Below are 23,788 nucleotides of genomic sequence, written 5' to 3' on the forward strand. Positions count from 1 at the left end.
AGACTCAGACACAGACTCAGACGCACACTCAGACACAGACTCAGACTCACACGCACACAGACTCACACTCAGACACAGACTCACTCACACTCAGACGCACACTCAGACACAGACTCAGACTCACACGCACACAGACTCATACTCAGACAGACTCACTCACACTCAGACTCACACTCAGACTCACACTCAGACTCAGACTCACACTCAGACTCACACTCAGACTCACACTCAGACTCACACTCAGACTCACACTCACACTCAGACGCAGACTCAGACTCACACTCAGACTCACACTCAGACTCACACTCAGACTCACACTCAGACTCACACTCAGACTCACACTCAGACTCACACTCAAACTCACACTCAAACTCACACTCAGACTCACACTCAAACTCACAAGCACACTCAGACTCAGACTCACACTCACACACTCACACTCACACTCACACGCACACTCAGACTCAGACTTACACTCAGACTCACACTCACACTCAGACGCACACTCAGACTCACACTCAAACTCACACTCAAACTCACACTCAGACTCACACTCAAACTCACAAGCACACTCAGACTCAGACTCACACTCACACACTCACACTCACACGCACACTCAGACTCAGACTTACACTCAGACTCACACTCACACTCAGACGCACACTCACACTCAGACTCAGACTTACACTCAGACTCACACAAACACTCACACTCAGACTCAAACGCACACTCACACTCAGACTCAAACGCACACTCACACTCAGACTCAGACTCACACTCACTCAGACTCACACTCACACAGACTCAGACTCACACTCAGACTCAGACTCACACTCAGACTCACACTCACACTCACACTCACTCAGACTCACACTCAGACTCACACTCACACTCACACTCACTCAGACTCACACTCAGACTCACTCAGACTCACACTCAGATTCACACTCAGACTCACACTCAGACTCACACTCAGACTCACTCAGACTCACACTCAGATTCACACTCAGACTTACACTCAGACTCACACTCAGACTCACAAGCACACTCAGACTCACACTCAGACTCACACTCAGACTCACACTCAGACTCACACTCAGACTCACACTCAGACTCACACTCACACTCACACTCACACTCACACTCACACTCACACGCACACTCAGACTCAGACTTACACTCAGACTCACACTCAGACTCACAAGCACACTCAGACTCACACTCAGACTCACACTCAGACTCACACTCAGACTCACACTCAGACTCACACTCACACTCACACTCACTCAGACTCACACTCAGACTCACACTCACACACACTCACACACACTCACACACACACTCAGACTTAGACTCACACTCACACTCAGACTCACACGCACACTCAGACGCACACTCAGACGCAGACTCAGACTCAGACGCACACTCAGATGCACACTCAGACGCACACTCAGACGCAGACTCAGACACAGACTCAGACGCACACTCAGACACAGACTCACTCACACTCACACTCAGACTCAGACTTACACTCAGACTCACACAAACACTCACACTCAGACTCAAACGCACACTCACACTCAGACTCAAACGCACACTCACACTCAGACTTACACGCACACTCACACACACTCACACTCACACTCACACTCACACTCACACTCAGACTCAGACTCAGACTCACACTCAGACTCACTCAGACTCACACTCAGACTCACACTCAGACTCACACTCAGACTCACACTCACACTCACATTCAGACTCAGACTCACTCAGACTCACACTCAGACTCACACTCACACACACTCATACTCACACTCAGACTTAGACTCACACTCACACTCACACTCAGACTCACACGCACACTCAGACGCACACTCAGACGCAGACTCAGACTCAGACGCACACTCAGATGCACACTCAGACGCACACTCAGACGCAGACTTAGACACAGACTCAGACGCACACTCAGACACAGACTCACTCACACTCAGACTCAGACTCAGACTCAGACTCACACTCAGACTCACTCACACTCAGACTCACACTCACACTCAGACTCACACTCAGACTCACACTCAGACTCACACTCACACTCAGACGCAGACGCAGACTCAGACGCAGACTCACACTCACACTCACACTCAGACTCACTCAGACTTACACTCAGACTCACACTCACACTCAGACTCACTCACACTCACACTCAGACTCACACTCACACTCAGACTCAGACGCACACTCAGACTCAGACGCACACTCAGACGCACACTCAGACGCACACTCAGACGCACACGCACACAGACTCACACTCAGACACAGACTCACTCACACTCAGACTCAGACTCACACTCAGACTCACACTCAGACTCACACTCAGACGCAGACTCAGACGCAGACTCACACTCACACTCACACTCACACTCAGACACAGACTCACTCAGACTCACACTCAGACTCACACTCAGACTCACACTCAGACTCACACTCAAACTCACAAGCACACTCAGACTCAGACTCACACTCACACGCACACTCACACGCACACTCACACTCGCACGCACACTCAGACTCACACGCACACTCAGACTCACATGCACACTCAGACTCACACGCACACTCACACTCAGACTCACACGCACACTCACACTCAGACTCAGACTTACACTCAGACTCACACAAACACTCACACTCAGACTCAAACGCACACTCACACTCAGACTCAAACGCACACTCACACTCAGACTTACACGCACACTCACTCACACTCAGACTCACACGCACACTCACACTCAGACTCACACGCACACTCACACTCAGACGCACACTCACACTCAGACTCAGATTTACACTCAGACTCACACAAACACTCACACTCAGACTCAAACGCACACTCACACTCAGACTCAAACGCACACTCACACTCAGACTCACACGCACACTCACACTCAGACTCACATGCACACTCACACTCAGACTCACACGCACACTCACACGCACACTCAGACTCAGACTCAGACTCACTCGCACACTCAGACTCACACGCACACTCAACGCAGCAGACACACAACACCCAACACACAAACACCGCGGCACACACAAATATACGCACATACCGCACAACACACACATTGCACAAAACATACCTCCCCCCAAAACACACACACACACCCACACAAACCGCGCAACACACATACACAACGATACAGACACACAGCGCTCCACAAATAACGACACACAACGCAACACACAAACAACACCGCTCTCACCCCCCGCTACACCCAGACAACACCCAGAACATGTACAGCCCCTACACAAACACTTGGTAACTACACACAACAACATCTATATATATATATATATATATATATATATAACAAAAATCATACATTAACTACACAATACGTAAATTCTAGAATACCCGATGCGTAGAATCGGGCCACCTTCTAGTATATATATAATAATGAAGACTGTGGTGATGCCATAACTCCCATCATCTTCTAATATATATATAATAATGGAGACTGTGGTGATGCCATAACCCCCATCATCTTCTAATATACATATATAATAATGGAGACTGTGGTGATGCCATAACTCCCATCATCTTCTAATATACATATATAATAATGGAGACTGTGGTGATGCCATAACTCCCATCATCTTCTAATATACATATATAATAATGGAGACTGTGGTGATGCCATAACTCCCATCATCTTCCCATGTATATATATAATAATGGAGACTGTGGTGATGCCATAACTCCCATCATCTTCTAATATACATATATAATAATGCAGACTGTGGTGATGCCATAACCCCCATCATCTTCTAATATATATATAATAATTGAGACTGTGGTGATGCCATAACTCCCATCATCTTCTAATATATATATAATAATGGAGACTGTGGTGATGCCATAACTCCCATCATCTTCTAATATATATATAATAATGGAGACTGTGGTGATGCCATAACTCCCATCATCTTCTAATATATATATAATAATGGAGACTGTAGTGATGCCATAACCCCCATCATCTTCTAATATACATATATAATAATGGAGACTGTGATGATGCCATAACTCCCATCATCTTCTAATATACATATATAATAATGGAGACTGTGGTGATGCCATAACTCCCATCATCTTCTAATATATATATAATAATGGAGACTGTAGTGATGCCATAACCCCCATCATCATCTAATATACATATATAATAATGGAGACTGTGGTGATGCCATAACTCCCATCATCTTCCCATATATATATATAATAATGGAGACTGTGGTGATGCCATAACTCCCATCATCTTCTAATATATATATATATATATATATATATATATATATATATATATATATATATATATATATAATGAGACTGTCGTGATGCCATAACGCCCATCATCTTCTAATATATATATAATAATGGAGACTGTGGTGATGCCATAACTCCCATCATCTTCTAATATATATATAATAATGGAGACTGTGGTGATGCCATAACCCCCATCATCTTCTAATATACATATATAATAATGGAGACTGTGGTGATGCCATAACTCCCATCATCTTCTAATATACATATATAATATTGGAGACTGTGGTGATGCCATAACTCCCATCATCTTCTAATATACATATATAATAATGGAGACTGTGGTGATGCCATAACTCCCATCATCTTCCCATGTATATATATAATAATGGAGACTGTGGTGATGCCATAACTCCCATCATCTTCTAATATACATATATAATAATGCAGACTGTGGTGATGCCATAACCCCCATCATCTTCTAATATATATATAATAATGGAGACTGTGGTGATGCCATAACTCCCATCATCTTCTAATATATATATAATAATGGAGACTGTGGTGATGCCATAACTCCCATCATCTTCTAATATATATATAATAATGGAGACTGTGGTGATGCCATAACTCCCATCATCTTCTAATATACATATATAATAATGCAGACTGTGGTGATGCCATAACTCCCATCATCTTCTAATATACATATATAATAATGCAGACTGTGGCGATGCCATAACCCCCATCATCTTCTAATATATATATATAATAATGCAGACTGTGGCGATACCATAACCCCCATCATCTTCTAATATATATATAATAATGCAGACTGTGGTGATGCCATAACTCCCATCATCTTCTAATATATATATATATATAATAATGGAGACTGTGGTGATGCCATAACTCCCATCATCTTCTAATATATATATATATATATATATATATATAATAATGGAGACTGTGGTGATGCCATAACTCCCATCATCTTCTAATATATATATATATATATATATATATATATATATATAAAATAATGGAGACTGTGGTGATGCCATAACTCCCATCATCTTCTAATATATATATATATATATATATATATATATATATATATATATATATATATATAATAATGCAGACTGTGGTGATGCCATAACTCCCATCATCTTCTAATATATATATATAATAATGGAGACTGTGGTGATGCCATAACTCCCATCATCTTCTAATATATATATATAATAATGGAGACTGTGGTGATGCCATAACTCCCATCATCTTCCCATATATATATAATAATGGAGACTGTGGTGATGCCATAACTCCCATCATCTTCTAATATATATATAATAATGGAGACTGTTGTGATGCCATAACTCCCATCATCTTCTAATATACATATATAATAATGGAGACTATGGTGATGCCATAACTCCCATCATCTTCCCATATATATATATATAATAATGGAGACTGTGGTGATGCCATAACCCCCATCATCTTCTAATATACATATATAATAATGGAGACTGTGGTGATGCCATAACCCCCATCATCTTCTAATATACATATATAATAATGGAGACTGTGGTGATGCCATAACTCCCATCATCTTCCCATATATATATAATAATGGAGACTGTGGTGATGCCATAACCCCCATCATCTTCTAATATACATATATAATAATGGAGACTGTGGTGATGCCATAACCCCCATCATCTTCTAATATACATATATAATAATGGAGACTGTGGTGATGCCATAACTCCCATCATCTTCTAATATACATATATAATAATGGAGACTGTGGTGATGCCATAACTCCCATCATCTTCCCATATATATATATATATATATATATATATATATATATATATATATAATGCAGGCTGTGGTGATGCCATAACTCCCATCATCTTCCCATATATATATATAATAATGGAGACTGTGGTGATACCATAACTCCCATCATCTTCCCATATATATATATATAATAATGGAGACTGTGGTGATGCCATAACTCCCATCATCTTCTAATATACATATATAATAATGGAGACTGTGGTGATGCCATAACCCCCATCATCTTCTAATATACATATATAATAATGGAGACTGTGGTGATGCCATAACTCCCATCATCTTCTAATATACATATATAATAATGCAGACTGTGGTGATGCCATAACTCCCATCATCTTCCCATATATATATATAATAATGCAGGCTGTGGTGATGCCATAACTCCCATCATCTTCTAATATACATATATAATAATGGAGACTGTGGTGATGCCATAACTCCCATCATCTTCCCATATATATATATATATATAATGCAGGCTGTGGTGATGCCATAACTCCCATCGTCTTCTAATATACATATATAATAATGCAGACTGTGGTGATGCCATAACCCCCATCATCTTCTAATATACATATATAATAATGGAGACTGTGGTGATGCCATAACTCCCATCATCTTCTAATATACATATATAATAATGGAGACTGTAGTGATGCCATAACTCCCATCATCTTCCCATATATATATATATAATAATGGAAACTGTGGTGATGCCATAACTCCCATCATCTTCCCATATATATATATATATAATGCAGGCTGTGGTGATGCCATAACTCCCATCATCTTCCCATATATATATATAATAATGGAGACTGTGGTGATGCCATAACTCCCATCATCTTCTAATATACATATATAATAATGGAGACTGTGGTGATGCCATAACTCCCATCATCTTCTAATATACATATATAATAATGGAGACTGTGGTGATGCCATAACCCCCATCATCTTCTAATATACATATATAATAATGGAGACTGTGGTGATGCCATAACTCCCATCATCTTCTAATATACATATATAATAATGCAGACTGTGGTGATGCCATAACTCCCATCATCTTCCCATATATATATATAATAATGCAGGCTGTGGTGATGCCATAACTCCCATCATCTTCTAATATACATATATAATAATGGAGACTGTGGTGATGCCATAACTCCCATCATCTTCTAATATACATATATAATAATGCAGACTGTGGTGATGCCATAACTCCCATCATCTTCCCATATATATATATATAATAATGCAGGCTGTGGTGATGCCATAACTCCCATCATCTTCTAATATACATATATAATAATGCAGACTGTGGTGATGCCATAACCCCCATCATCTTCTAATATACATATATAATAATGGAGACTGTGGTGATGCCATAACTCCCATCATCTTCCCATATATATATATATATATAATAATGGAGACTGTGGTGATGCCATAACTCCCATCATCTTCCCATATATATATATATAATAATGGAGACTGTGGTGATGCCATAACTCCCATCATCTTCCCATATATATATATAATAATGCAGGCTGTGGTGATGCCATAACCCCCATCATCTTCTAATATACATATATAATAATGGAGACTGTGGTGATGCCATAACTCCCATCATCTTCTAATATACATATATAATAATGGAGACTGTGGTGATGCCATAACCCCCATCATCTTCTAATATACATATATAATAATGCAGACTGTGGTGATGCCATAACCCCCATCATCTTCCCATATATATATATAATAATGGAGACTGTGGTGATGCCATAACTCCCATCATCTTCCCATATATATATATAATAATGGAGACTGTGGTGATGCCATAACTCCCATCATCTTCCCATATATATATAATAATGGAGACTGTGGTGATGCCATAACTCCCATCATCTTCTAATATACATATATAATAATGGAGACTGTGGTGATGCCATAACCCCCATCATCTTCTAATATACATATATAATAATGGAGACTGTGGTGATGCCATAACTCCCATCATCTTCTAATATATATATATAATAATGGAGACTGTGGTGATGCCATAACTCCCATCATCTTCCCATATACATATATAATAATGGAGACTGTGGTGATGCCATAACTCCCATCATCTTCCCATATACATATATAATAATGGAGACTGTGGTGATGCCATAACCCCCATCATCTTCTAATATACATATATAATAATGGAGACTGTGGTGATGCCATAACTCCCATCATCTTCCCATATATATATATATAATAATGGAGACTGTGGTGATGCCATAACTCCCATCATCTTCCCATATACATATATAATAATGGAGACTGTGGTGATGCCATAACTCCCATCATCTTCCCATATATATATATAATAATGCAGGCTGTGGTGATGCCATAACTCCCATCATCTTCCTATATATATATATATAATAATGCAGGCTGTGGTGATGCCATAACTCCCATCATCTTCCCATATATATATATAATAATGCAGGCTGTGGTGATGCCATAACTCCCATCATCTTCCTATATATATATATATAATAATGCAGGCTGTGGTGATGCCATAACTCCCATCATCTTCCCATATATATATATAATAATGCAGGCTGTGGTGATGCCATAACTCCCATCATCTTCCCATATATATATATAATAATGGAGAGTGTGGTGATGCCATAACTCCCATCATCTTCCCATATATATATATAATAATGGAGAGTGTGGTGATGCCATAACTCCCATCATCTTCCTATATATATATATAATAATGGAGACTGTGGTGATGCCATAACTCCCATCATCTTCCCATATATATATATAATAATGCAGGCTGTGGTGATGCCATAACTCCCATCATCTTCCCATATATATATATAATAATGCAGGCTGTGGTGATGCCATAACTCCCATCATCTTCCTATATATATATATATAATAATGCAGGCTGTGGTGATGCCATAACTCCCATCATCTTCCCATATATATATATAATAATGCAGGCTGTGGTGATGCCATAACTCCCATCATCTTCCTATATATATATATATAATAATGCAGGCTGTGGTGATGCCATAACTCCCATCATCTTCCCATATATATATATAATAATGCAGGCTGTGGTGATGCCATAACTCCCATCATCTTCCCATATATATATATAATAATGGAGAGTGTGGTGATGCCATAACTCCCATCATCTTCCCATATATATATATAATAATGGAGAGTGTGGTGATGCCATAACTCCCATCATCTTCCCATATATATATATAATAATGGAGAGTGTGGTGATGCCATAACTCCCATCATCTTCCTATATATATATATAATAATGGAGAGTGTGGTGATGCCATAACTCCCATCATCTTCCCATATATATATATAATAATGCAGACTGTGGTGATGCCATAACTCCCATCATCTTCCCATATACATATATAATAATGGAGAGTGTGGTGATGCCATAACTCCCATCATCTTCCCATATATATATATAATAATGCAGACTGTGGTGATGCCATAACTCCCATCATCTTCCCATATATATATATAATAATGGAGAGTGTGGTGATGCCATAGCCCCCGCCATCCTCCTGCTCCCAGGCACAGGGGCACAGTGGCATGGCGCTGCCGGAGCCGGGGGTGCGGGGCTGTGTGCGCCATCGTGTGGGTGTGGTGCGCCTGTGTGCGCGCACTCTCCAGCAGCAGACAGTCAGGCAGCACTCACAGCCAGGCAGGCAGCAGGCAGGCAGCAGCACCATGGCTTCATCTCAAGGGAAGAGCGACCTGCAGTTCGCGGAATGGATGGCGAATCTGCCGGAGAGGATCCACAGGGTGCCGCTCACAAGTTTGGCCATCCCAGGTAGGCGCAGCCCCCGAGCCGCAACTTCCCAGCACAGCACCTGTTCTGCTGCACTCGCTGCACTGACGCCCTCCATGTGCAGGAAGGGGGGCATTATATTACACATTGTCTCCCACCCATTATATAGCAATGTGCATCCATAGGTGACAGGCACGTGGCTGCACCATGCACTGAGCCATATATATATATATATATATATATATATATATACATATATATATATATATATATATATATATATATATAGTGAGCCTATAGGACTGATGACCATGGAAATGAGCCTGTCAGCTGTGATGGGATTAATGGGGGGATGACATTATTCTGCAATCAGCCCTACATTGTGTGCACAGACAATGTGACTTTAGGGTGAGGGTCCCTTTAAGACCATTGGGCGCTTTGTCCTCAAGTCAAGGTCTTTGCACCACTTGAGTGTCTGGATGAATTGTCAGCCGAGAAGTGATTTCTCCAGGATTTCTCCTTCATGGTCACATTAGGGGCTGATTGATACATTGTATTTGTTGTGCATATTATTTTGCAAAACTGACTACATCCCATAGAAGATGCATGTGTGAACCGTGCCGTATAGGTGTACGCAGCCAAGCTGGATCATATAGGTGTACGCAGCCAAGCTGGATCATATAGGTGTATGGAGCCGTCTCCGGATGGACCATATAGGTGTACGGAGCTGGGCTGGATCATATAGGTGTACGGAGCCAAGCTGGATCATATAGGTGTACGAAGCCAGGCTGGATCATATAGGTGTACGGAGCCAAGCTCAATCATATAGGTGTATGGAGCCGTCTCCGGATGGACCATATAGGTGTACGGAGCTGGGCTGGATCATATAGGTGTACGAAGCCAGGCTGGATCATATAGGTGTACGGAGCCAAGCTGGATCATATAGGTGTATGGAGCCGTCTCCGGATGGACCATATAGGTGTACGGAGCTGGGCTGGATCATATAGGTGTACGGAGCCAAGCTGGATCATATAGGTGTACGGAGCCAAGCTGGATCATATAGGTGTACGAAGCCAGGCTGGATCATATAGGTGTATGGAGCCAAGCTGGATCATATAGGTGTATGGAGCCGTCTCCGGATGGACCATATAGGTGTACGGAGCTGGGCTGGATCATATAGGTGTACGGAGCCAAGCTGGATCATATAGGTGTACGAAGCCAGGCTGGATCATATAGGTGTACGGAGCCAAGCTGGATCATATAGGTGTATGGAGCCGTCTCTGGATGGACCATATAGGTGTACGGAGCCGTCTCTGGATGGACCATATAGGTGTACGGAGCCGGGCTGGACAATATAGGTGTACGGAGCTGGGCTGGATCATATAGGTGTATGGAGCTGGGCTGGATCATATAGGTGTACGGAGCCAGGCTGGACCATATAGGTGTACGGAACCGGGCTGGACCATATAGGTGTATGGAGCCGCCTCTGGATGGACCATATAGGTGTACGGAGCCGGGCTGGACCATGGCTTCTCCCCCTGAATCATTAATATTCTCTCCAAGTCTCCACTAAATTGAAGTTTCCATTCAGCAGTAAGGAAAGGAGCCGAGGCTGCGGCTGATCCATCAGGTCAAGCACCAGCCTGGAGAATAGAGATCAATCAATGGGGGCTCTGCAGGTGGGAGGAGGGGAGTCCGGGGTAACAATGCTAAAAAATGGAGGACACAGCGGACAGTCGTCCGGAGAGCTGAACCGGATCATTTGTGGCGCATTAATTAGATGTGAGTCCCTGGCCCGGAGCGGCTGACCCCCGGCTGTGACCCCCGGCTGTGACCCCTCGCAGGACGCAGGGGGCGAAGCGAAGGTTAACGGAGAACACGTCGGGATTATGAGCCGCCGTCTCAATGGATAACTAGTCAGCGACTATTGATTGGCAAATAATGGGAGTGTAACACATACATTATGAATGCCGGAGAGGCAGAGCTGCGCTTTATATAGGTTTTATTACATCGCCGTTACTTTATGTATCCTGGGATTTCTCGTAGACGTTCACCTCCGGGGACAGTAACGTCCTAGAATTGCCCCTTTATTATGGCCGTGTCATTAGCCTCCAAAGACCACCCATGAAGGAGTTGGCATTACCGGGGGCTTCTGGGCGTTCCGACCCTTGGGCACTAATCAAGTGAGAAAGTGACTATGGAAGGAGCCGTCCGTCTACGGATTTTACTGACCAGAAACTCAAACTTCAAGGTGACTCATTATGGGGCTTCCAAGAAGGAAGAGCAGCTCCGGAGCACAAAGTGTTCCAACAGGAGCCGTCATAAGGACGTTATGTTCTTTGTGGAAAGATGCACTTTAAGGTTTTTTGTATCTTTTTACGGTTATTGCTGTAAAATTTAAGAGTTCCTGAATGTGGCTCGACGGAGCATGGAGCGAAGGTCGAGCATGAGATTCATCTGGGAATAACTGGAACCCCTTAATTTTACAAAAAATACTGGCAATAGTTTAAGATTAACCCCAAAAAAATGACAAAAACCCCTTTAAAAGGCATTTTCAGCATTGACAAAAACTCGGAGAAATTTGTAATAATTTTTTGGACTGACACTTAAAGGGATTTTCCACTTTGGAAAACCCAGTTTTATTAGTAGAGGACAAATATACTGTCAAAAGTGTTTCATATCCGTACAGCGCCACCACAGGAGAAGTGAAGCATTACACTTTTACCATTAAAATCAATGGGCTGTCCATGTAATCCATGGATGTGCCGGGTCCTCCAAAGAAATCGTGAAGGAAAGACCCCCCCTTTATTTGTTAATAGGGTGTGTAAATGGGACAACCCCTTATAAGACAAATTTGCCTCCCTCTTGCTCATACACAAAGCAATACATGACAGAGGGTATTATTGGCGTGAGCCCTGGAGCTATAGGACCATGCCAGGGACAGCTAGAACCGGCACAGCGCAGACCCTACTGAGAAAAGGGGGGTGGAGGATGCTCCAAAATCTAATGTACTACTGAGGATTTTATCTTATACTGTCAGAGAGCACACACTGTCTGCACTGTATCTACAGCGTCCGTGCTGCATATAGAGATGCATGAGCTCTGAAACCATAGGACGATGCCAGGGACACCTAGAACCGGCACAACGCAGACCCTACTGAGAGAAGGGGGGTGGAGGATGCTCCAAAATCTAATGTACTACTGAGGATTTTATCTTATACTGTCAGAGAGCGCACACTGTCTGCACTGTATCTACAGCGTCCGTGCTGCATATAGAGATATGTGAGCTCTGGAAATTTAGGACGATGCCAGGGACACCTAGAACCGGCACAACGCAGACCCTACTGAGAGGAGGGGGGTGGAGGATGCTCCAAAATCCAAAATCTGATGTAATACTGAGGATTTTATGTTATACTGTCAGAGAGCGCACACTGTCTGCACTGTAACCACAGCGTCCGTGCTGCATATAGAGATATGTGAGCTCTGGAACTATAGGACGATGCCAGAGACACCTAGAACCAGCACAACGCAGACCCTACTGAGAGGAGGGGGGTGGAGGACGCTCCAAGATCAAAAATCTTCTCTAATACTGAGGATTTTAACTTGGCACACACTGTCTGCATCCTAAACACAGCGTCCGTGCTGCATATCTGGAACTATAGGATGATGCCAGGGACAGCAGGAACTGGCACAACTCAGACCCTATTCAAAGGAGGGGGTGGAGGACGCTCCAAAATCAAAAATCTAATGTAATACTGAGGATTTTATCTTATACTGTTAGATAGCGCACACTGTCTGCACTGTAATCAAAGCGTCCGTGCTGCATATAGAGATGCGTGAGCTCTGGAACTATAGGACGTTGCCAGGGACAGCTAGAACCGACACAACGCAGACCCTACTGAGAGGTGGGGGGCGGAGGATGCTCCAAAATCTAATGTAATACTGAGGATTTTATCTTACACTGATAGAGAGCGCACACTGTCTGCACTGTAACCAAAGCGCTCATGCTGTATATAAAGATGCGTGAGCTCTGGGACTATAGGACGATGCCAGGGACACTTAGAACCGACACAACGCAGAACCTACTGAAAGGAAGGGGCGGAGGACACTCCAAAATCAAAAATCTAGTGTAATACTGAGGATTTTATTTTGGCACACACTGTCTGCATTGTAACCACAGCGTCCGTGCTGCATATCTGGAACTATAAGACGATGCCAGGGACAGCAGGAACTGGCACAACTCAGACCCTATTGAGAGGAGGGGGCGGAGGACGCCCAAAATAAAAAAATGTAATATAATACTGAGGATTTTATCTTATACTGTTAGAGAGCACACACTGTCTGCACTGTATCCACAGCGTCCGTGCTGCATATAGAGATGCGTGAGCTCTGAAACCATAGGACGATGCCAGGGACAGCTAGAAGCGGCTCAACGCAGACCTTACTGAGAGGAGGGGGGCGAAGGACGCTCCAAAATCAAAAATCTAATGTAATACTGAGGATTTTATCTTGGCGCACACTGTCTGCACTGTACCCACAGCGTCCGTGTTCTATATAGAGCTGCAGAACATGAAAGAAAATCACTCTGAGCCGTGTAAATATACAAAAAAAACCCCTAATTTTGTGTGTAAACGATATTTTCATTTTGCTACATTGTTGTGTTCTATTTCATTGTTATTATTATTGTTATTTTGATACTTTTGACATTTATTTGGTGCCGGTGCCGGATGTATATAATAAGGGAAGAAAAAAGTGCAGCCGACTGCCGGGGAGCGTAACATATTCCTTTTATTTCATTCTTGTACTCGGAAGGATAATTGCTGTTTATTAAATATATGGTAATAAGCTTGATAAGCGCGGAGCCCTGAAATTACCGCGAACAGCTGGAAGGTGCAGCTGCCGATTTATTTATTTGTTGGAATGTTTGGGGTTTTTTTGCTTTTTTTTTTTTTTTTTTAGCGCAGATTTGTTTCTGGCTCCATCTTACATGAAATAAATGGAAACTTCTTATTCCGTGTGTGGCGCTGACAGCTGCACCGCTCCGCTATACTACTCCAACATTTGTAATCAAGTAGCACAAAATAAATAAATTGAGAAAAATGGAGACATTTGTCCAGAGACGGGTGAAAAAAAAAAGGTTTTTTTTTTAATTTAGTTAGAATATTTTAGAGACGGTGTAAAATGACTTTCACCCACGTCACAGATTGGCAGCTTTCTGTATACGCTGTGCATAGGCAGAAAGTTGCCAATAAGTGGCGGGGGTGGAGCTGGACAAATTGGCGGTAGGTTTACTAGTCCTCTAGTGCTGATATAACTGTGATTTTATCAAAACTACAACAAGCAGCCCAGTAAGGGACATATCGCTGGAATCTGGTTCTCAAAAAGTTGGTGCAGCTGTCAAAAAAAATAGAAAAGTTGCAAAGTTTTTGCACTACTTTGAGTTGTACAAAAATGTTGTGATGTTTTACTTTTACACCGGATTTTCGCAAAAAAAAAATAAATGTTCGATGAATCGAGGCAGGTGGGAAAAGGTAAAGGAGGAAATGGTGTACGGCGCTCCGGAGAGGCAGGAAGGGTCCCAGTCCATAATAGTATGTAGATGAAAACTCGGCACTCAGGTGGATGAGATGGAAAAAGGAATTAATGCTATCCAATAAATACGAATGTTAACGTTTCGCTGCTATATCCGGACCTTCATCAATTAACTGTTCGCTCCTATGTTCGGACCTTCGTCAGAATGATGCGGATTGCACGGAGTCAAGAGGAGGAAGGACATAAGTGGTGCCATGGAGAGTGCGATATATGTCACTAGCTGTGTGGCGCTTATGTTGTTCCTCCTCTTGACCCTATGCAATCAGCATCATTCTGATGAAGGTCTGAATATAGGAGCGAAACGTTAACATTCTGTATCTATTGAATTGCATTAATGAATATTCCTTTTTTCATTTCATCCACCTGATGTCACAGGTGACAGACAGTCTTGTGGTTTCTGGCCATAGAAGGTCACAGCATTTGGCTTTGCAGAATGCTCCCTGACTTTCTATTGTTCCTGCTGTCAGTATTCATTGGTATAGGTAGCTTTCCTGCTGGATTCATTTCTCCCCCTTTTGGACCTAGCAGGAGCTCACCTTCCACCCAGCTGCTGATTATCAGTATTATCTTGGTGTTTAAATACTCCCTTGTCCCCTGGTCTGTTGCTGGTGATATTATTCAGTTCATACTGGCTCTGGTTGCAAGCAGGTGGCTTGTACTCCTCTGTGGTGTCGTTGCTGAAGCTTTGCTGAACTTCTACCTGTGTCATCTGTGGATAAATCGATCATGCGGTTGTCCCCCCAATGTTTAGTGGGGTTGAAGAAGAGCTCATCCCACCCATTCCCCAATTAGGGCCCAGCACCAGGGATACCTAGGGTCAGGTATCCAGCTCGGTGCATAGGTGCGGAACCTATCTAGGGTGATTGAGGACTCCAGGGACCAGCAGTAGGTTGGTCAGGGGTCACCATCTCCCCCTTCCCTTGCCTTTCGCCACTTGCTTGGTACTTCCCCATACCTAGCGTGACACCTGAATTGGGAGTTTTCTTCTACCCACTATTACGGATTGGAACCTTACCCAACTTTTCGGAGTGCCGTGCACCATTTCATTCTTTAACTTTGCCCACCTATATATGCTATAGCCTTGATTAACCAAACATTTGTTTGCCGATTTCTGGTGTCCCCATGTGGGACATTTATGACATATCCACATGATGCGGGTTGCACGCTGGCTCACATGCAGACGTCCTGCGCGTGCTCACGTCACTTGCGCAGCAACTTTCAAACCTCCCATAGAAGTGAATGGCGTGCTTCGCATGCGCGGACAGTTCCCAGTGGCTGCCGGGCGTCAGGTCTCCATGTTTTAATACATACAGAGACTTGCTCCTATATTCTGCAGATCAGGCCGGCAAAACCCCATTTTTTTTAAATTGGACTGCGCTGCAGTGCCAGATATAGCCACGTCCTGCAGCATCACCAGTCTGATGAATTGTTATATTCTGCAAAGCCTACTGGAAAAAAATACAGCAATACAGTGCCCAAATAGATCCAGAGTGTCACCTATGGCACCTCTATAATGGAGCCCATTGTGCACCATGGGGACGTTCTTGGGCATATTGTCTTTTAATTTAAAATTATATTCTAATCAATTACTTTCTTAAAGGGAATCTGTCAGCAGGATTTTTCTGTGTAATCTGAGGACCATATGAGATAGAGGCTGAGTCACTTATTTCAGGGATGTATCACTTATTAGGCTGTGTGCTGTTGTTTACATACAATAAGTGTTTTATCATCAGGAGATAATCACTTCCAGGGCTACAGTGCACCGGAGTTCCAGTCCGAACACACCGCCTCCTCTGATAAGCATCTCACCTTCAATAGACAATGTATACAGAGAGTGCGGGTGGGGTTATCTGTCTCAGCTCTGCTACATCAACCAAATCTGATTTTGTCACAACTGTGGCACCCAGTAATCTAAGTGATACATCATTGGATTCAGGGTCTCTTTTTCCTACATCAGATGAAGTAGCAAAGAAATGCTGACAGATTGCCTTTAAATTCTTCACAGTGTTCAAGGTCTCTGCTTGCTGAGAGACCCCGGTGCACGGCTAGATAGGTGTATCGCAGCTCGGACCCTGGGACGTAGGACCCAGACACATATTTCAAGTTTTGGCATTTAAAGAGAAATTCTTCAAATGTGCTCTCACACACAGATCTGCATCACTGTCAGGTCCCCTGCGTTGTATAGCAGTTGGCTCCCCCTGGTGACTGGCAGCAGTATCACTCACGCAGAATGATAGAGTGCCCGATCTGTGAGAGCTGCAGAGCAATGTAGCTGGGACCTGACGGCGACGCAGATCTCTGTGTGAGAGCCCATCCACCATCGGTACTGGCCAACTGTAATGGGTTGAGGTCTGGTGAGTGTGATTTTTGTCTTAGTTTGGAGTGGGGGGTGTCTGCTTTTTTGGGGTGTCTGTTTTATTTTGGAGGTGCCTGCTTTCTTTTGGGGGCGTTTGCTTTCTTTTGGTGGCATCTGGTTTCTTTTGGAGGTGCCTGCTTTCTTTTGGTGGCATCTGGTTTCTTTTGGGGGTGTCTGCTTTCTTTTGGGAGTGTCTGCTTTCTTTTGGAGGTGAATGCTTTCCTTTGGGGGTGTCTGCTTTCTTTTTGGATTGTTTTCTTTCTTTTGGGGGTGCCTGCTTTCTTTTGGGGATGTCTGATTTCTTTTGGGGTTGTCTACTCCTTTTTGGGGATGTCTGGCTTCTTTTGGGGGTGTCTGCTTTCTTTTTCGGGTGTCTGCTTTCTTTTTCGGGTGTCTGTTTTCTTTTTAGGGCGTCTGCTTTCTCTGATGAAGAGTCCTGCTGTATTCTCTAACTTTTTTAGCTGCTTAGAAACTTCCTTATGGAACCACAACTAGGGCTTATTTTTGGAGTAGGGCTTATATATTTAAAACATACTCCAAAAAGCACCCCCAAATCATACTAGTGCTTATTTTCGGGGTAGGTCTTATTTTCAGGGAAACAGGGTGGATACGGCATTATTTTCAGTAAATCCTGCAATCTGTTCACACTTCGGGGCATTGCTGGGACTTATCACAATTGTTGCGCAAAATTAGAGATTTGCCAATGTTTCCAGCGACCAGATATAAATCTGTAATCTAATTGCAGAAGGCGACTGGTCCCAGCTCTTCTCCCCCCATGGGTGCAGCGGGGGCCGGTATCTGCGGTCTGTGATGGGTGCAGCGGGGGCCGGTATCTGCGGTCTGTGATGGGTGCAGCGGGGGCCGGTATCTGCGGTCTGTGATGGGTGCAGCGGGGGCCGGTATCTGCGGTCTGTGATGGGTGCAGCGGGGGCCGGTATCTGCGGTCTGTGATGGGTGCAGCGGGGGCCGGTATCTGCGGTCTGTGATGGGTGCAGCGGGGGCCGGTATCTGCGGTCTGTGATGGGTGCAGCGGGGGCCGGTATCTGCGGTCTGTGATGGGTGCAGCGGGGTCGGTATCTGCGGTCTGTGATGGGTGCAGCGGGGGCCGGTATCTGCGGTCTGTGATGGGTGCAGCGGGGGCCGGTATCTGCGGTCTGTGATGGGTGCAGCGGGGGCCGGTATCTGCGGTCTGTGATGGGTGCAGCGGGGGCCGGTATCTGCGGTCTGTGATGGGTGCAGCGGGGGCCGGTATCTGCGGACTGTGATGGGTGCAGCGGGGGCCGGTATCTGCGGTCTGTGATGGGTGCAGCGGGGGCCGGTATCTGCGGTCTGTGATGGGTGCAGCGGGGGCCGGTATCTGCGGACTGTGATGGGTGCAGCGGGGGCCGGTATCTGCGGTCTGTGATGGGTGCAGCGGGGGCCGGTATCTGCGGACTGTGATGGGTGCAGCGGGGGCCGGTATCTGCGGTCTGTGATGGGTGCAGCGGGGGCCGGTATCTGCGGTCTGTGATGGGTGCAGCGGGGGCCGGTATCTGCGGTCTGTGATGGGTGCAGCGGGGGCCGGTATCTGCGGTCTGTGATGGGTGCAGCAGGGGCCGGTATCTGCGGTCTGTGATGGGTGCAGCGGGGGCCGGTATCTGCGGTCTGTGATGGGTGTAGCGGGGGCCGGTATCTGCGGTCTGTGATGGGTGCAGCGGGGGCCGGTATCTGCGGTCTGTGATGGGTGCAGCGGGGGCCGGTATTTGCGGTCTGTGATGGGGGTCGGATCCCGCCAGGTTTTGCTTCTCTTTGGTTGCATTGTTTTCCCGCTCGCGCAGCCGTCCTCCGCACATGCGGATGAAAGGAATGAATGAGGCGCAATATGTATCTCTTCTAATTAATATCGCGCAGGATTCCTCTTACAAATGGAAATTGAACATTGACTTCCGCCTGTTTCTTGCTAATTTAGGAATTGATAACGGTAATGTTTAATGGATTGGCTTATAAGGATCCGCCAGACACAAGCGCTGCGCTCCCGTTCACCATATAATGAGCTTTTCTTATCCGTTTGTTGAAAAAAAAAAAAATAGAAATATAAAGAAAAGTAGGAAAATAATGACTGATATTAACCGTGTAGGAGCCGCAGACCTAGGTAATGGATGCTCCGGGAGATTAGTGCTGGTGAGTGATGACTCTGATCTTAAGAGCAAACCCTTGACTCTAAGGAGAAACTGAAGAGGATTTTATTGGCTTAGATACAATGTCACAGATAATATCCATAACACTGCCCCATAGAAGTCAATAGGTGATGTACGCAGCCTATGCCCACAACACTCTCCCATAGAAGTCAATAGGTGATGTACGCAGCCTATGCCCACAACACTGCCCCATAGAAGTCAATAGGTGATGTACGCAGCCTATGCCCACAACACTGCCCCATAGAAGTAAATAGGTGATATATGCAGCCTATGCCCACAATACTCCCCCATAGAAGTAAATAGGTGATATACACAGCCTATGCCCACAACACTCTCCCATAGAAGTCAATAGGTGATTTATGCAGCCTATGCCCACAACACTCTCCCATAGAAGTCAATAGGTGATATACACAGCCTATGCCCACAACACTATCCCATAGAAGTCAATAGGTGATGTACGCAGCCTATGCCCACAACACTCCTCCATAGAAGTCAATAGGGGATGTACACAGTCTACGCCCACAACACTCCTCCATAGAAGTCAATAAGGCATGTACACAGCCTATGCCCACATCACTCCCCCATAGAAGTCAATAGGCAATGTACACAGCCTATGCCCACAACTCTCCCCCATAGACGTCAGTAGGTGATGTACACAGCCTATGCCCACAACTCTCCCCATAGAAGTCAATAGGTGATGTACACAGCCTATGCCCACAATACTCTCCCATAGAAGTCAGTAGGTGTTGTACACAGCCTATGCCCAGAACACTTCCCTATAGAAGTCAATAGGCGATGTACACAGTCTATGCCCACAACTCTCCCCCATAGAAGTCAGTAGGTGTTGTACACAGCCTATGCCCAGAACATTTCCCCATAGAAGTCAATAAGCGATGTACGCAGTTTATGCCCAGAACACTTCCCCCATAGAAGTCAATAGATGATGAACACAGTCTATACCCACAACACTGCCCTATAGAAGTCAATAGGTGATGTACACAGCCTATACCCACAACACTCCCCCATAGAAGTCAATAGGCGATGTACGCAGTCTATGCCCAGAACACTTCCCCATAGAAGTCAATAGATGATGAACACAGTCTATACCTACAACACTGCCCTATAGAAGTCAATCGGTGATGTACACAGCCTATGCCCACAACACTCTCCCATAGAAGTCAATAGGCAATGTACACAGTCTATACCCACACCACTCTCCCACAGAAGTTAATCTCCTGCAGGTTCCTTTGACCATTTATTTGCTATAACGCAAACTCTGAATTCTGGAAATAACGCCTCAGGAAAGATGGTCGCCCCATAATCAAGTACAGAAAATAACATAAAGATCTACAATCAGGAGAACATTTTCCTTGTAACGTTCCGGACGCAGGCCGCGGCTCTGTGTGTAACATGCCAATGTGTGCTCATACATCACATGGAGGTTTAGTATCTGATTCTAACCAGTAAAATATGGATTTGGCGCATTCCCTTTAAGGACAATGTCTGCCCACTGTCCCAGTCCTGGCCGGGATCCCTGCGCTGCCCACGGGCGTCCTGACACTGCTGAGGAGTCTCTGTGCTGCTGGCAGCTGTCATCACTGCTGCCTCAGAGGGGCCAGCACATGGGGGTCCAGCACATGGGGGACCAGCACATGGGGGGCCAGCACAAGGGGAGCCAGAACATGGGGGACCAGCACATGGGGCATCAGCACATGGGGGTCCAGCACATGGGGGGTCAGCACATGGGGCATCAGCGCATGGGGGACCAGCACATGGGGCATCAGGACATGGGGGTCCAGCACATGGGGGTCCAGCACATGGGGGACCAGCACATGGGGCATCAGCACATGGGGGACCAGCACATGAGGCATCAGCACATGGGGGACCAGCACATGGGGCATCAGCACATGGGGCATCAGCACATGGGGGACCAGCACATGGGGGACCAGCACATGGGGCATCAGCACATGGGGGACCAGCACATGAGGCATCAGCACATGGGGGACCAGCACATGGGGCATCAGCACATGGGGCATCAGCACATGGGGGACCAGCACATGGGGGACCAGCACATGAGGCATCAGCACATGGGGGACCAGCACATGAGGCATCAGCACATGGGGGACCAGCACATGGGGCATCAGCACATGGGGGACCAGCACATGGGGGACCAGCACATGGGGCATCAGCACATGGGGGACCAGCACATGGGGGACCAGCACATGGGGGACCAGCACATGAGGCATCAGCACATGGGGGACCAGCACATGGGGGACCAGCACATGAGGCATCAGCACATGGGGGACCAGCACATGGGGGACCAGCACATGGGGCATCAGCACATGGGGGACCAGCACATGGGGGACCAGCACATGGGGCATCAGCACATGGGGGACCAGCACATGGGGGACCAGCACATGGGGGACCAGCACATGGGGGACCAGCACATGAGGCATCAGCACATGGGGGACCAGCACATGGGGGACCAGCACATGAGGCATCAGCACATGGGGGACCAGCACATGAGGCATCAGCACATGGGGGACCAGCACATGGGGGACCAGCGCATGGGGCATCAGCACATGGGGGACCAGCACATGGGGGACCAGCACATGGGGCATCAGCACATGGGGGACCAGCACATGGGGGACCAGCACATGGGGGACCAGCACATGGGGGACCAGCACATGGGGCATCAGCACATGGGGGACCAGCACATGGGGGACCAGCACATGGGGGACCAGCACATGGGGGACCAGCACATGGGGCATCAGCACATGGGGGACCAGCACATGGGGGACCAGCACATGGGGGACCAGCACATGGGGGACCAGCACATGAGGCATCAGCACATGGGGGACCAGCACATGGGGGACCAGCACATGAGGCATCAGCACATGGGGGACCAGCACATGAGGCATCAGCACATGGGGGACCAGCACATGAGGCATCAGCACATGGGGGACCAGCACATGAGGCATCAGCACATGGGGGACCAGCACATGAGGCATCAGCACATGGGGGACCAGCACATGGGGGACCAGCACATGAGGCATCAGCACATGGGGGACCAGCACATGGGGGACCAGCACATGGGGGACCAGCACATGAGGCATCAGCACATGGGGGACCAGCACATGGGGGACCAGCACATGGGGCATCAGCACATGGGGGACCAGCACATGGGGGTCCAGCACATGGGGGTCCAGCACATGGGGGACCAGCACATGGGGGTCCAGCACATGGGGGGCCAGCACATGGGGGGCCAGCACATGGGGGGCCAGCACATGGGGGACCAGCACATGGGGGACCAGCACATGGGGCATCAGCACATGGGGGACCAGCACATGGGGCATCAGCACATGGGGGACCAGCACATGAGGCATCAGCACATGGGGCATCAGCACATGGGGGTCCAGCACATGGGGGGCCAGCACATGGGGGGCCAGCACATGGGGGACCAGCACATGGGGGTCTAGCACATGGGGGACCAGCACATGAGGCATCAGCACATGGGGGACCAGCACATGGGGGACCAGCACATGGGGGTCCAGCACATGGGGGGGCCAGCACATGGGGGACCAGCACATGGGGGTCCAGCACATGGGGGGGCCAGCACA

At 46.1% G+C, this 23,788-nt stretch overlaps 1 protein-coding gene across 2 annotated transcripts in view; it reads left to right on the forward strand.

Annotated features, from left to right (window-relative positions):
- The first annotated feature begins 9,946 nt into the window (after positions 1-9,946).
- Positions 9,947-23,788, forward strand: part of PLCXD3 (phosphatidylinositol specific phospholipase C X domain containing 3) — a 142,331-nt gene continuing 128,489 nt past the window's right edge. For both annotated transcript variants that reach the window (XM_075343707.1, XM_075343699.1), the window contains exon 1: positions 9,947-10,085. In XM_075343707.1, the coding sequence (XP_075199822.1) occupies positions 9,983-10,085 (103 nt within the window). In that variant the 5' untranslated portion in view covers positions 9,947-9,982. The remainder of the gene's footprint in view (positions 10,086-23,788) is intronic.

This window comes from Anomaloglossus baeobatrachus, chromosome 1 (assembly GCF_048569485.1).
Source record: "Anomaloglossus baeobatrachus isolate aAnoBae1 chromosome 1, aAnoBae1.hap1, whole genome shotgun sequence".
Lineage (NCBI taxonomy): Eukaryota > Metazoa > Chordata > Amphibia > Anura > Aromobatidae > Anomaloglossus > Anomaloglossus baeobatrachus.